This window comes from Strigops habroptila, chromosome 6 (genome assembly GCF_004027225.2).
Source record: "Strigops habroptila isolate Jane chromosome 6, bStrHab1.2.pri, whole genome shotgun sequence".
Lineage (NCBI taxonomy): Eukaryota > Metazoa > Chordata > Aves > Psittaciformes > Psittacidae > Strigops > Strigops habroptila.
This window is the reverse complement of record NC_044282.2, coordinates 61,178,601-61,193,366: the sequence shown is the minus strand read 5'-3', so window position 1 is coordinate 61,193,366 and position 14,766 is coordinate 61,178,601. Positions and strand designations below refer to the sequence as shown.

The following is a 14,766-nucleotide window of genomic DNA, read 5'->3' as shown; positions in this document are numbered from 1 at the left end:
TGCCCCTGTTGATGTGGAGCCCAGAGGATTGCAGTCTTCCTTGAGGTCCGTGGTTCAGTTTGAGAGTGAATTTCCTCAAGACAGCTGTATTTTCGGTACTGCAGAGAACTTATTTCATTAATCTGCTTCTGGCAGCAGACTGATTTATTTTTTCCTGCCAGTGCAATTTCCTAAAGTAGCATGATTATAGACAGTGTGACAGGAGGGTACTGGTGATAGTACTAGTCATTGTCCCTGTAAGTCAACTGTGCAAAACCCACTCGAGATGCAAGAAACTCTGATGTGACAATCTGGGGGTATGTTTTTTTTAATTGAAAGGAGTGAAAGATAGGTTTGTGGTTAAGACACTGCACTAGGATCTAGGTGATTCTGCATCAGTTCTTCTGTTACGGACTTTGCATGCGACCTTGAATCAGTCAAGCTGTTGGAATATACAGTTTTGGGGCCTCTAAACCAAGCTAAGGGGCAGATGAAAGATATTTGTATCTTAAAAACAGAAACAGGATGAGTGGTATAGGTAGAGGAAACATTTAAGAAGGTTGGCTCTTATTACAGATCTCTGAAACAAAGAAAGAGAATAATAAAAAGGAGAAAAGAATGATAGGATATGGGACTTCAAAGGGTCTTCTAGAGGTTATGCACTGCTTTCCTGTGACCAAACCAAAGATCAGCTGCCTAAGCCATACCAGGCATATTTCTCTGGGTTTGCAGCATTGCTATGGAGGTCTGTAAACCAAAGTGCAAAAGTGGGCTGTGGGCTTTTTGTTAATGCAGAAAATGCTGTGGACTGCAGCCCTGTTCACGAGATGCCACAGTCAAATAATAACGTACTGAGAATTTATCATTGAATTTGTACATCTCAGCCTCCTTTCAAAGCTCCATTTTGCAGGAACAACTTTTTAAACTGTGAGGACTTGCAATGGGTCAAATGTGGACATGGAAGTACGCAGCTTGAATCTTCTGGCTCCTGCTCCTTTGCTTTGTCTCGAGCACATTGTCTGGAGTGGCTAACATCTGTACCACTTTATGACCCTATCAGGCAGCCTCTTGACCAGCATTTGGATTTTCCAGTAGACTCTTGTTGAAGATACTTAATCTCTATTTATAATTTTATGTAATAATGGTTTTCATTTGTATCTTACGTTGTTATCCAAACACTCAACAAATACTAATTCACTGCAGTAAGCGTAAGTGGACTGTAGTAAACAAGTTAATTAATGGTGCTGTTACCCATTGATTAATAGGAGCCAGGCAGCCAAAAGCAGACATGAACAGTTGTGACCCGCAGCACTGTGTTAAAGAAATGGCTTTTCTAAATCATACTAGTAAGGGAAGAGCTGCAAATTTTCAAAACTTGGTCTTTTCACTGCCTGTCAGGCATCTGGATTGCAAGATTTCAACTAGACTGAAGCCTTGTTTTGGGTCAGAGAGGTTTATTGACTTTTATTGGCTTATTTTGGTATTAACTTGTACGCTTCCACAGTTACTCAATGTAAACTTGGCAGAATCTAAGGTTTGTGTTTAGCTGAATAATTTTGCTTCCCTACTAATATGAACTCAGTAATATATCCCAATGGGGATAATCAACTCCTGACTGCCCCAGCTGTTTCTGAACTCTTCCAGCTGCGGGGCAAATGCAGTCTCTGAGAATGGGTGTTAAGAATGTCAGTAGATGTACAGGAAGCAAAGCCAAACCTGAGCAGGTTTTGTGGGCAGAGCTCTATTGAATAGCACTAAGCTTCTGTACTCAAAACAAAATACACCTATCCCTTTTCCCCAGGACAATTAAAACTTCGTAGGCTCTGAAATCCTCTATAAGGAGGAACAGTTAAGAGCATAAACTCCGCATTGTAAAAATCTGGTTGGAGAAAATTCCCCCGAATATGATACTTGAGAGTCAAGTTGTATCAGTGTAACGTTAACTAGCTTCAGTGTTTCAATGCAAAAAAAAAAAAACAAAAAAAAAACCAAAAAAACAACCAAACAAAAACCAAACCCAATCCCACACATAGTAAAATCCCATTATTAGAAGTGGTAAAACTACAGGGGGTTGTTTTTCATGAGTTAAATATGATTATGAGATCTTATAAAACCTTGATGCATCTCAAGAGGGGAGAGGTAGTTTGGTTTCCATGTGAAAACCAGCCTTCTACCTGCCTCAGTGTTATCACCAAGCAGGTGGTGGCACAGGTGGTGTTCAGCAGTATATTGTTTCTTGGAGCAGCTCCTAAAACTTTACTTCTCAGGTGAGTTTAGATGTTGTTAACTCTTTCTGCTAGCTGAGGAGTCTTGTGGAAAGCACCGGAAATCCTCTAGTACTGCTTCAGTTATTCAGCAAACTACATATATTTAGATATTTTCAAATGAACCTCTTAGTGCACTTTCAAACCTCTTGTATTATTTGGTTCCTCTCCTTCTAATCACTTCTTTTCCCTTTCTGCATTGATCCTTCATTCAATGCCATGCTTTGGAAATAGCTATTAACTTCTAGAGGGTTTTCCCATTTTACTATTTTCTTAGAATTCTTGCTTTAAAAACTCTAGAACTTTTTGTCACTAACCTTGCGTGGATACCTAGAGCATGAATCCTGCTTTGCTGACAGACAGCTGCCCTTTGTCTTTTGTTTTCTGGCTGCTGTTACAGCTACTGATAGTTGGCTTGCTGCATTTCTGGGCCGATCTGATCTATATCACATAAACTATTTCTGTGTTTATCTCCCTTCATATTCAAGCATTGAATGATAATAATCTCCTAACTATCATTGTTTATATATAATAGTGGGTAAGGGACTTGTTCCCATTTCACAAATGAAGAAATTTCGGAATCGGGGAAGGTGGGGACAGTTCAAGTCAGTGGTAGATCTGGCTTCCCAGTTTGTACCCTCTTTGCTTGTTGGTTGATTGTGCTGATTCCAGGATGTACCTTGAGTAAAGTTGAAGATAATGGGGAGAAGTTAAAACAGCTAGGTATGGGGTGGGCAAGATTGAACTCTACTTTTTCTGTGGTTGAAACATTATGAGTTCCTGGGCTTTGTAAGACAACACCTTTTATCAGTATATAAACCACTTTAAAATGTTTTAAAAAGAACAAGTTTTCTCTTCCTTTTTCTCTCTTTTTTTCCTTTTGTGCTGTTTTTTTAACAGGTATCAGTCAGAGCCGGATCTCCCATTGGCTGTTGCAGCAGGGGTCAGACCTGAGTGAACAGAAGAAAAGGGCATTTTACAGATGGTACCAGCTTGAGAAGACAAATCCTGGTAATCAAATACAGTCTAAACATCTCCTGCTGTTTTATTTATGGAAATAAATAAAGCCTTTTGTCACTGTTTTTTTTATCACTGATCATTCACCTATTGGTCTGGTGTCCTGCAGAGGTATTCCCTCTGACCAGTTTACTTTTTTTTAGGAGAGTAGGAACAAACGTGCACTTTGCTTTGCAGTTAATGATCTATAGCTGACTCATCCATAGCTATCTGTCCAGTTCCTCAGTCATGTTACTTGCCCTGTCCTCTCAGTGCTAGCCAACGCTGGGAATCAGAAGCTTTCAGTGAAGTTGTAGTCAGGTAACATGAAATATATGCTGAGGCTCTTCAGAACAAACAAATAAAAAACATTAACAATGGCTGCATAATAGAATGTTGCATCAAAAAATACTCAGTTTTGTGGAGAGGAACTTTGGGATAACTTCAGAGGATTTTGCATTGGATGGGATGTTGATAGTTAGAGTGATATGTTGGAGATGTGCCTCTCAAATCCCACCTGCTTCTTCAAATCTCAAAATAGATCTTAAATACAAAAAGAAAAGTAAAGCTCCTCGTTATCTTTCACTAACCAGCGATCTTCAAAATCACAGTAGAATTAATTTCCTTGCATTGTTCTTCTCCATAGATATTTTTTTTGACAACAGTTCTTATTTTTCCCTCTAGCGGTTTTATTGTAAAGATCAAAATATTTACATTCAATTTCCTTTAAACAGTGGCATGATTAAATTAACTGTCTTAATTGTTTTAAGAAACCTAAGACTCGGGCTCCCTAATGTGAACTTGGCTTTAATATCCAGAATTCTCTTAAGAAAAATTCCTATGAAAACAGATCTTTACAACTTCTGCTTTGTGTTTAAGCTGAAAATCAAGAGGCTGAAGCTGTCAGTTGGCTTGAGAATGAAAAACTTGAGCTGAAAGTTGGGCTGGTTCAAATTGATGGCTGAGCCCATCCTTTCTGTTAAGCATCTATTTAGAAAAAGGTTTTAAAGAATGAAAGTGCCAGGGGTTGTGAGGTGCTGGCAAGCTGCAGGGATTGCCAAGAAGCCTTTATTTTGCAGTGGGTGGAATTGTGATACTGAGGATCAGCAAAGTTACTGGATACAACTGTTCAGTATCACCTGCTTTGAAAGCCTGAAGCTGTACCCTAGGAAGTAATTCTCAGCCACTTCCCTTTTATGCAAGGTAATGCCTCCAAAACAGTGGAGAGAATTAGAGGGGATTTGGAAGATATATTTTGGGGAAAAAAAACCCAACAAAAAAACTCAAAACAAAACAAAAGTCCTCCCCTAACAGTGAAAACTGTTGTGTGGATCTTTCTTATGGCCTTGCATCTTTTCTTGCTGTTTGGAGCTGTTTAAGAGCTAGTATTCTGTGCCGAGGTAAGAGAAGCCATGTCAAACTTAGCACTAAAATCTTTACTTCCTCCTCTTAAACTTCTTTCTTTCCCCATATCCACAAGCTCGCATCTTGTTTGTCCTTTCACTCTTGAGAAGCATCTAAGGAAGGAAGACTGACAACACTGAAGGTTATGGATTAAATTGAAATGAATCAACATTAACCTCTACTTCTCTGATGCACTGTCTTCCCAAAGTCTTGTTCACTTTTCTTTATACACGCATGGAAAAAATTCTTGAGTCGTTGCTCGAGTGTAACTTATTTTCAAATAAAAGTTATTACACAGCATTTCCAAGAAGTGTAAAAGGCAAAATGCTTCCTCAGCCTATGCCAAGGGACTATTTGGATGCATTTAAATTCCCTGTAGAACCAAGAAACATTTGGTTTCTTTTTAGAGACTAAGGTAAAGGAGGGAGCTCTCAGTTTTCCTGTAGCTGTTGGAAAAGTCTACTTGAGGAAAATGTGGTGGTATTTATTTATTTATTGTAGGATAATCCACTACTTTGAATTACTGCCATCTACTATATTGCAGGTCAGACTGGCTAGCCAAGAGATAATTAACATGCATACCTGCAAGTGTATACAGTGTATTAAGAAAAGTACAACCTTGTCCAAAGAACCCTGGCTTTAAATTACTGTTACAAAACCAATTTGGAGCCTAAGATTTGGATACTACTTACAGTATCCAGTGGTTAGTAGACTAGACTAGCCATTCTGCTGTCGTCTTTAGAGTCAGAAAATGAGGAAATCAGCAAAACTTCCTGCCATGTTCAAAAGAAGCAATGCTGTCATTGCATTCTCTGTAGAGTACAAAAGTTTGTCCTCCTTTGAAGAAATTTAAGAGATTAAATGACTGGCATGTGTTTTTTCTATTTGCTCAATTACTAGGAAGTGACATTTGGCTTTATATTCTCATATATCCCATCTTTTCCAATTCCAGCTGCTGGGAATAAAATCTCAATCCTTCTCCTTTGAGTGATAGAGTCAGGTCTCTCTGTGGAGAAGCATCTACAAGTTTGAGTTATCAATGGACAAAGTGAAGTCTTCGGGAGCTTTTAGTTCCCCCGTTTCTTCAATTCCTTATTTTAGAAAACTGGATTTTCAGGGTTAGTCCATTTTCTGACTGAATTCATTTGGGTAGTAATGGAAAGAAAACTTTTGCTTAAAATTGAAACAGTTTTGAAGGACTAGGATATCAAATATAATCAATTTATGAACTCTAAACAAAGAGTAGTTGTTTCATACAGAAAGCACTGGAGGTCACTTGGCAGACCTGTAGTCTTTCCTTGGCTCTGCCAGTTTTTCTGTACAACATGTAGCAAATGACTTCTCCTTTGCACCTCGCTTTCCCATCTCCTAGATAAAGATGAGTCCGTTTCCAGTGTGTGACTTGCCTGCCTTGCCTGTAAGCTCCTCATAGGAGAGACTGTCTGTTACTGTGCTTATATAACCAAAAGAGGACTTAAAAATGCATCAAAAAGGATTTTATTTTTCTTTTCTCAGATATATAATGTGCTATATAATGCTTTAAATTGTCCACAAGCAGTCCTGCATCTGCTAACCCAAGAACTTTGTGTTGTGGAGCCTTACAGCATTTTTGAGATGTTGCTGCTGTTGAGACATTGCTCCTATGCAGAAAAGACTCAGCAATTCCATCGCTTTCCTTATTTGTCAGCTTGCTTTGACCTCTTGAATATGCTGTTTGTTATTTGCTTGATTTTGATTGCCGGTTTGCATGGATAGGTTCTGTACTTCTCCTATCTTTGGTGCTGGGTGTTCAGACAACAGCAGGCTTGAACATTGCAAGAGAGACTAAGTCTCATGGATCAGGAAAATAAAAAAACTTTTCCTAGTGTATGCAATAATCTGGCTCAAAAATTTCATGATCAACCTTTTCCTGGTAGGAGTGATGTCAGAGTTAATGGCAATGCTGCGAATTCCAGTGTACTAGTGATTGTAAATTTTTTCTGGAAACAGTTGCCAATTAAGGTGAAAAGCAGTTTTTTGTTGAACGAAGAAGTCAGTGCTAAATGCTAGTGTTTGAAAGGTCTTTAATCCAATTAATAGAGATGCTTTTAATTTAAATGGAGTTTTATTCAGACAGGCACCGTATCTCTGTGTTTTGTAGAGGACTGAGAGCATTTTGGTAGTAGATAAATAGTGTATGTTTCAGAAGCCAGTATATGAGTGCACAGAGTCCTATAATGTTCTGACTGTTTTTTTCAGAGTCCGTGAGTTTTAAATAAATAAATAAATATTCCTTTTTACATTGGTAGTTGCTATCCTGATTCGGCAGGCACTGGGTCTTGGGTAACGTGGAAAATTTGTCATAAGTAACTTTAGCATGTCTTTTGCCTCTGTGTACTGCAAACTGAAGCTGGCATCTAGAAATGATGTGTTGAAGTTACAGATGGATACAGACTGCTTCCATTTAGTCTGGATATTTATTTCTGCCAGTCTTCTGTAATAGGAAGGCAGCTGTGGTCACCTTGGAGAAAACCATGTGCTCTTCCTCCTTGAACAAAAGGCAAAAAGAAAGGTAGTTATTATCAAGTTGTAGCATCTCTTGTGTTATTCCCATAGCAGTTCTTGTTTAGCTATGAAAGAAAAGCCTTCAAAAGGAAAAAAATAAAAAGAAAAGAAAAAATCAGGGGCTGGGTATCCCATGAGATTTGAACTGGAAATGTATTGTTGGTGATTTACTATTTTACAGAGTAAAGAAAAAATAGTCCCTGCTTTGATCCTCTCTATCTAAGCAATGAGCTCTGTAGGGAACATTTTGCTGTGCAGGCTGCTGATTCAAATCTAGCCTGGCTCAGGAGTAACTGAAAGGTGTTTATTATGTGATCTCGGGTCAGCCTGGCTAAAAATATAGCATGACATCTGTTCTTATCAGTATAATATATGATAGGTACTTGCTGCAAAGGCTTGCCAGGAAATGGTTTCTTGGAGCTGGGAGGTGGCCTGAGGCTTGCTCCAACCATTTTGCACATCACCCCTGTATGATGAGGCCCCTCTGAGACATGTGATGTGGATCAGCAATTGCATGTGACACTTCTAAGAGCAATGCTCTTTCTTCAGGAGAGTGTCTGGGATATGCTGAGAGAAGGCAGGCCTTTGCCATGAGGAGTTTTGAGAATAAAGATAGAGCTGCATTCCAGCTGGAGAGTACCACTCATGCCTCCACTCCCAAAAACCCACCTGTAGCATCCCCAAAGTCATACCTGGCACAGTGGAAATACTGTCGCAAAAGGTGCACGGCACTGGCAGGGAGTGAGAGATGTTGCATTTCACTTTTCTTGCAAAAGCAGTTCTTCCCAGATGCTTCACCTGTATACCCCTTATAGATGTCTTGCTTTTTGATGCATATACCAAGATGAAAATCTTATACTGCCTTTGCTGTGCTCCTTCTGCTCAAGAGAGAATTTCCACTTCTTAAAAGTGTTTGTGGGATTTGTAAAACGAATCTGACCTAGTAACGAGGGTGTAACTTACTAAGTTGTAAAGAAGTGGAGCTGGGTGTCAAGAAGATTGAAATGAAGCATTCGAACAGCAGAACAAAAGGGATCCCCAAATGCTCACTTAATTGAGGTCCATGAAGAAAAGCTCCATGTTAACTTATCAATAGTGACAGCAGTTCATATATCCTCCACTTTTGCCACTTGTGCAGCCAGGCACGTTTGGGACTCTGTATGCATTCAGATGCTTTTTTTTATCTGTGTGCGAAACCAGTGATGGGTACTTCCTTGTAATTCTCAGCATACTTCTTTCTGACCTGCTGCTGATACTGATGTTGCCCCATATAAAAGAGAAACAGGTAAATTGATCTTGCAAGGCTACTAAAACAAAGCAAGCATCTTCTGTTCAGTAAGTGAACATAAAAGCAGCAGGAGCAAAGTTATGTTTTAAATGCAGATTTTTTTCCAACCTTTGTCTGAAAAAATCTCAGGCAAATTTAACAGAAGTACTTTGTGCTTCTTACCTTGATCCTAGAATCACAGAATGGTTTGGGTTGGAAGGGAACTTAAAGCTCATCAAGTTCCAACTGCCCTGCCATGGGCAGGGACACCTTCCACTAGAGCAGGTTGCTCCAAGCCCCATCCAACCTGACCTTGAACACTGCCAGGGATGGGGCAGCCACAGCTTCTCTGGGCAACCTGCACCAGGGCCTCACCACCCTCACAGTGAAAGATTTCTTCCTAATATCTAATCCAAATCTACAACTAGATTGTTAGGCATGACTGAGATTTCTGTACTCTCCCTTTTGAAATAAAATCCTCAGGTAGAGAAAGTATACTGCTAAGGCAATGCAGGGAAAGCTAATTTCTTGTCCTGTTCTCCCCTGACTCTCTTTTAAGTTAATTTTTTTTTGTCCTTGAAGTGTATTTAAATCCTAGCAACTTGATACTGGCCCAGACCCTTAAACTGTGCAAGAACTAGAAAGAGTAGATAAGGAAATTTCCTTGAAATGGCTGATAAATTGGCAATATAGGAAATATTTCACATGTCAATAAAACTAAGTAATCCGTGTAGGCTCATTAGCTGGGAATTAGGAAGAGGCACCATCCATTGTGCATGCAAGGCAGAGTTTGTGGGCTTCCCTTCCTAGAGACTTTTCGTGGGTAAGAATTTTAAATTCTTTTGGGCTCTGATACATAATACCGGTGCAAGCCCCTGGCAGTAAGAAAAATACTCGCTGTGCATTTCTGGAAAGGAACACAGCCAAGTGCCTAAATAGCTAATTTCTTGCTTTTTAACTTTAGGAATTTGTTTATTGGTTAAACTTTAAATTCCCTTGACCCTTTTACTGTTTTCTATTAAAGAAGCAGTTTTGTTTCACTAACACGGTATGTTTTCATGGTTAAATCCTAAACATTGTGAGTAAGTCTACGTACCCAGAGGGATTTACTGTTTCAGCTCTGCTTTTACATGTGCACAATACTGTATTCCTGGTGTGAGCAGAGCTGCCTGCTTCTCTTGGATCTATCCAGGCTAGTTCAATGCATGAATTCCAGTAGAGCTCAGTATGCACATGGAATACAAGTAGTGATTTATCTTTTCATACAACTGGGGTTTTTTAAATTTTTTGTACACAAGAACAGCTATTTCTTCCCTCTAAAGGAAGTCACTGAGCACAAAGCTGTCCTTCAGAACAAACCCTGTTTTACGTACTAATGTCCTATACCAGGTTCCCATCCTCGCCCAGGGATGTATGAAAGATCTGTCTTTCAGTTTGCTTGATTTATCTTGATTTATTAACTGAGAGACTCTTGTGGAAAAAATCAGTGGTAAGTTTCAAAGGCCCTTTCCTGAAGGCATTTTGCCAAGTCCTGTCTCTTGCTTGATGCTTTCCAGCTCAGGATTCTTGAAAAGAAAAATATATCCATAGAAGGGGGACAGAAGACGAAAGGTGTGATGTTAATCTGCTTTCGGTGACTTTTTCAGGCAACCTAGTACTTCGGAGCCCATGTTTGTTCAGGTTACAGACTGTGTTTCTATTGGTGGAGCTACTTCAAGTGTTTACTCAGGTCTTTGGGAATGTTAAAATACCTTTGGTATAAATTTACATTTTGCTTCCTGAGACTGCTGTACAATTAAAGAGAAACCTGCTATTTCCCATTTTGTGGCAGAAAAGGTAGCAGCACACCTAAATAAATCGCAGCTGGGGCATAGCTCACCCTTTCCTCTCAGCGAAGACCGGACAGCTTTTTAGAAGAGGCTGTCAGCTCAGTTACATCTCCCTTAGATTTCCATGCTCACCTGATACCTCTCTGGCTTGGAGGTTGGGGATGGGAACTCTAGCTGGCTTTCTGTGTCTTCAAGGTGTCTGTGTTTGATAATGCTTTGCTTTTTTAGTTTGAATGGTTTCATCATCTGTCTTGTCTTTTTTCGTGAGCAGGAGTGAAAAAATGAGCATGTTTTTTAATCCATTAGGAAACACAGTATTTATTATTCTTAGGGGCTACATTAAGCATGAGACCCGCTCCTATCCCAATAGAAGAGCCAGAATGGAGACAGACGCCTCCCCCAGTCACAGCTACCTCTGGGACCTTCAGACTACGGCGAGGCAGTCGGTTCACATGGAGAAAGGAGTGCCTGGCTGTTATGGAAAGGTATGTCACTTTGGGGTTTCAGAGATGGGCATTTTAAAGCCAATGCAAGTATCCTTTTTCCTGCTCTGGTGAACACCAGGTTCATTTTCATGGATGTGTTTTAGCAACTCAAGCCAATAGCAGTCTAATAATTTGATTTTAGATGATAGAGTTAGAGGAACTATTTTACTGCTTCTGTTTTAAAAAAATGTTATGCTGCTTTGGGGACAATACCTCATTTTTTGTAGCCCCTAAAACATCTTGTCCGTAGCTCAGTCTGGGAGCATTGGTGTTCAGCTCTTCCTTTGCTTTTGCTGAAACCTTTCCATTTAGCCTAGCACAGGCTCTGGCTTGGTGAAGGGTCTGCATGCTCTTTACATTCTGTATTTCTTCTTTCCCAGTTTACTGATTTGTCCTCATAATGAATCATGTTATTTTATAGTTGCTAACTGACATATCTGCACCACTGTAACTGTTCAGGATGCAGAACTTTGTCTAACAAGCAGTAGATTCCTTGTCCAAAAAGGCTCTTACAACCCTTTTACATGAGCTGGGAACAGTACAGAGCGAAGTGGATCTTTCAAATACATATGCAGAGTGGCAGGTGATCATTAGAGCTCCCAGCCCTTCAGTCCTGCAGAGACGAAGCACTCTGAGTCTGGGCTCCTGGCTGCCTATGTGCTTTGCCTTTCCCTCTCCTTACACTAATGTCTCTTTTGTGGATAATGTTGTATAATAGAAAAGGGCTAGTGAACTCAAATGTAGTTTAGGAATGAATGCTTATTTCTGGTAAGGGCTAAATGGCTGGGAGGAGTTTTCTTCCCTCTGAGAGCATGAGGAACCTCCTTTCCATGGAAGCACCAGATGACTGTGTGTGCTATACTCCTCTCTGGCTTGCAACTCCATTGAGTTCTTGGCCAGCAGATTTTTAGGATCTTTTGCCATTTCCATAATGCTTCTCTTTCATTTTGCTTGCACAAGGGCCTTTGGAACTGATTAGGAGCAGGAGAGTGCCTCCTTTTGCCTAAGCTAAGACCAAAACACTCAGCTCCCTCAGGGACCCGAGCCATTTCACAAACAAGATGGACATACATCTGTGTGGCCACAGGCTATCACAGGGTCTTTGCAGGGCTGAGACCAGTAACTTAAGTGTTTGTTTCCCTTCTCTGTCCTGGCACTGCACTGATGTTTTCGGCTTTGGCTGAATGTTTCCCCAAAGGAAATAATGTGAATGTTTGAAATCTATTCTGCTTCGCTAGACCCAACTAATGCAAAGTCCTGAAGTCTGATGGTACAGGGGACTGGGTTTTTCTGGTGTCCCTCTCCACACAGGTGGTACAATGTGCAGTAGGATCTTTAGCATTTTAAAATGCTTGCATTACCATCCTGAGTGCAATATGTAAAATGGCAAAATCATTACAGCTCCATGTACCTTCAGGACAGTACCATGTCCTTATTAACCCCTCTGTGTGTGAAATACTGAGTTACTCTGAAGTAAAATTAGAGCTTTTTGGGCAAGGGTGTTTTCTTTCTTGGTTTCTGTCTGGCCTAAAGTGTGATAACTGCTGTTATTTGCTGTTCGAATCATGATAGTGCCTTAGACCCTTTGTGCTAGGTGCTGTGGGAACACAGAGCAGAAGGAGAAAGCTAAGCAAGTGCTCCTCTTTCCTCCTTCAGATCTCTCCCAAAGCCAGTCTCTGCTGTGACACTGTGAAGAAGTCAGGCAACCTATAATGGTTTGGTATGTGTCTGTTAGAAAGGTGTGAGATTTGGTTTTGGGTATGGAAAGAAGCAAGTCGGTGTTGACATTGGAAATCATCCAGCTGTATATACAGATACATAATCACTTGATCTAATTTTTTTCTTCTTTGTCATTCTTGGTTTTGTTTGCTGTGTCTTGTGCTCTGCAAGGTCTTTGCTGCTGGGCTTTTCTTCATATTCTGCTGTTTCATGTAGACTTCTGCCACATTGCCTTAATCTTGGCTTTAATATTTATTTGCAAAGCCTTTGCTAGGTCACTGAGAGCACTGGATTTCACAGCCTTGAGTGTGGGTACTGGAAAGCGTGGCTGAGGACGTTTACTTGAGGCAAGAACACAGTAAACTCGAGCTGTGGTAAAAGCTTTGTGTGACAATAAAACTACACCATAAAGCAAGTTAGGATTATGGTTGTTTAACTGTTACACTTTAATAGGCCTAGTTGAGTGGTAAGGATGAGCTGTTTTATATGACAAGTTTTGAAAGAGTGGGAGAGAAGTACTCTCTTGTGAGCCTTAGGAAGAAGCTAACTAATTTCACTTACAAGTCACTGGAGTCCTCTAGGCTTGTATGTAATATGGCTGATTAACAGCAGCTAGGTTGGAGGTAACCAGACTCCTGGCTGTCTGGCCCAAGCAGATCAGGTTCACTGGATGCCATAGGGTTAGGAATAAGCATTTGGCCCACTGAAATGGTGTTCGACATTGCATGTGGTCTGGTGCCATTTACCTGGTAATTTGCATTTTCGTCTGAAGGATTAAGTTTTGATTGTAGAGTGGAGGCATCTTACTCAGTTTAATGGACTATTTTCCTTAATCAATGCAAATTTAATTGCATTATCTTTGTGTGTCCTGCAGCATCTTGATGGTACACCTAGTTTTTGGTGCACACAGGGATTTGCAGATCTTGGTGCACACAGGGATTTAGGCACCTAGTTTTGAGATTCTCAATTGGGAACCTCAGTAAAGTGCTTGTTCATCTTGGCTTCTAGCTATTCAGCAATGAGAAATAGAAATCCAGAAGGCAATTCCATCCCACTAATGCAACTTATATGAAGGTTATATGCTCCTTCCTCTCTGGATACAACAGAGGAGCCTTGTGCAATTAAACCTAACTTTGGTGATTTAGTTAAATGCCTGAAGAGGGTTGGATCTAGACCTTAATGGAAACTCGTGTAGGTAATGCAGAATTACTTCTTCCTATAAATTCTGAAACGTTGGTGTGAAGCTGTATAAACATATTTTGGTGAGGATCAAAGTCTTGGGCTGCTCTATCAGTTAATTGTAGTACGTGCTTCTGACTTTGATTCAGTTGGTAAGAAATGCAGTTGCTAAAAGTCGATGTGTCAAACCAGCTGAGAGCACTTCAAGGAAAGAATCTGAATTTGATTGCAAAAATTAGAGAGGTTTGCTTCTAGGAGCAGGCTCTCCAACTGAAAATGCACAGCACCAGTCAGGATTTGGCACATGAACTGAATGAGAAGGGTGAGGATTGAAGGGCTAGTTTCACTTATTAAAAAATAAACAAAAATTCCAGTGCAGTTAATTATTATATTGGTGCCAACCTGAGATAATTAAGATTAGAGTTAGGGTCAGCATATATACTTAAATGTCTAATGTACATAAGTGTCTGTATACAGGGTATGTGTATTAAAGAAACTAATTGGTTTATACTGGATTTCTGGAATGCTGTTTGTGGTTTCTGTAATTCAATTCTCCAGTCTTTACTGCTTTTTTGGAAATTCTCCCAGGCTAGTTTATTAGTTGCTAGGCTTAGATTTCGGACAATAGATTCAGGTCTCTTTCTCCCTCTTTTTTTTTCTTTCTTCTTCTCTTAAATATCTCTCCGAATATTTATGCTCTGAAGGTTAAGAGGAGCAATAGTTCCAGAAAGTAAAGTTCTATATTTAACTGCAGCCTAGGTGTGGTTCAGACAACTGCAGTGCAAGCTCCCTCTCGCTGCTGCTCTAGTGATATCAACCTTGACCTGTTCTCTTCTTGAGCCTCCTGCTCATGAAATATGCTGAGTTTTGTGTGTGGTGGTGATGGCATGTGGCTTACCCTCCTTTGGGAACAGAGCTAAGGCTACAATAGTCCTTTCTGAGGTTAAACTTGAAAGTCTGTCTCTGGTTCAGTTTTGTGTTTTTCATTACATCTTGTCCCACAGATATTTTTTTTTTCTTTTCTCTGCTTTACTTCTTCTTTTCAAGCCCTCTTATTATAATTATGAAATTGGAAATTCCCTTAGGGTTTTCTCTTTTTA

At 40.0% G+C, this 14,766-nt stretch overlaps 1 protein-coding gene across 18 annotated transcripts in view; it reads left to right on the top strand.

Annotated features, from left to right (window-relative positions):
• HMBOX1 (homeobox containing 1) overlaps window positions 1-14,766 on the top strand; it is a 125,390-nt gene that overhangs the window by 73,165 nt on the left and 37,459 nt on the right. For all 18 annotated transcript variants that reach the window (XR_003992077.1, XM_030490958.1, XM_030490949.1 and 15 more), the window contains 2 exons: window positions 3,144-3,254; window positions 10,615-10,768. Coding sequence is in view for 17 of the 18 variants with exons in the window: in XM_030490958.1 (XP_030346818.1) it covers window positions 3,144-3,254; window positions 10,615-10,768 (265 nt within the window). In the remaining variant the exon portion in view is untranslated. The remainder of the gene's footprint in view (window positions 1-3,143; window positions 3,255-10,614; window positions 10,769-14,766) is intronic.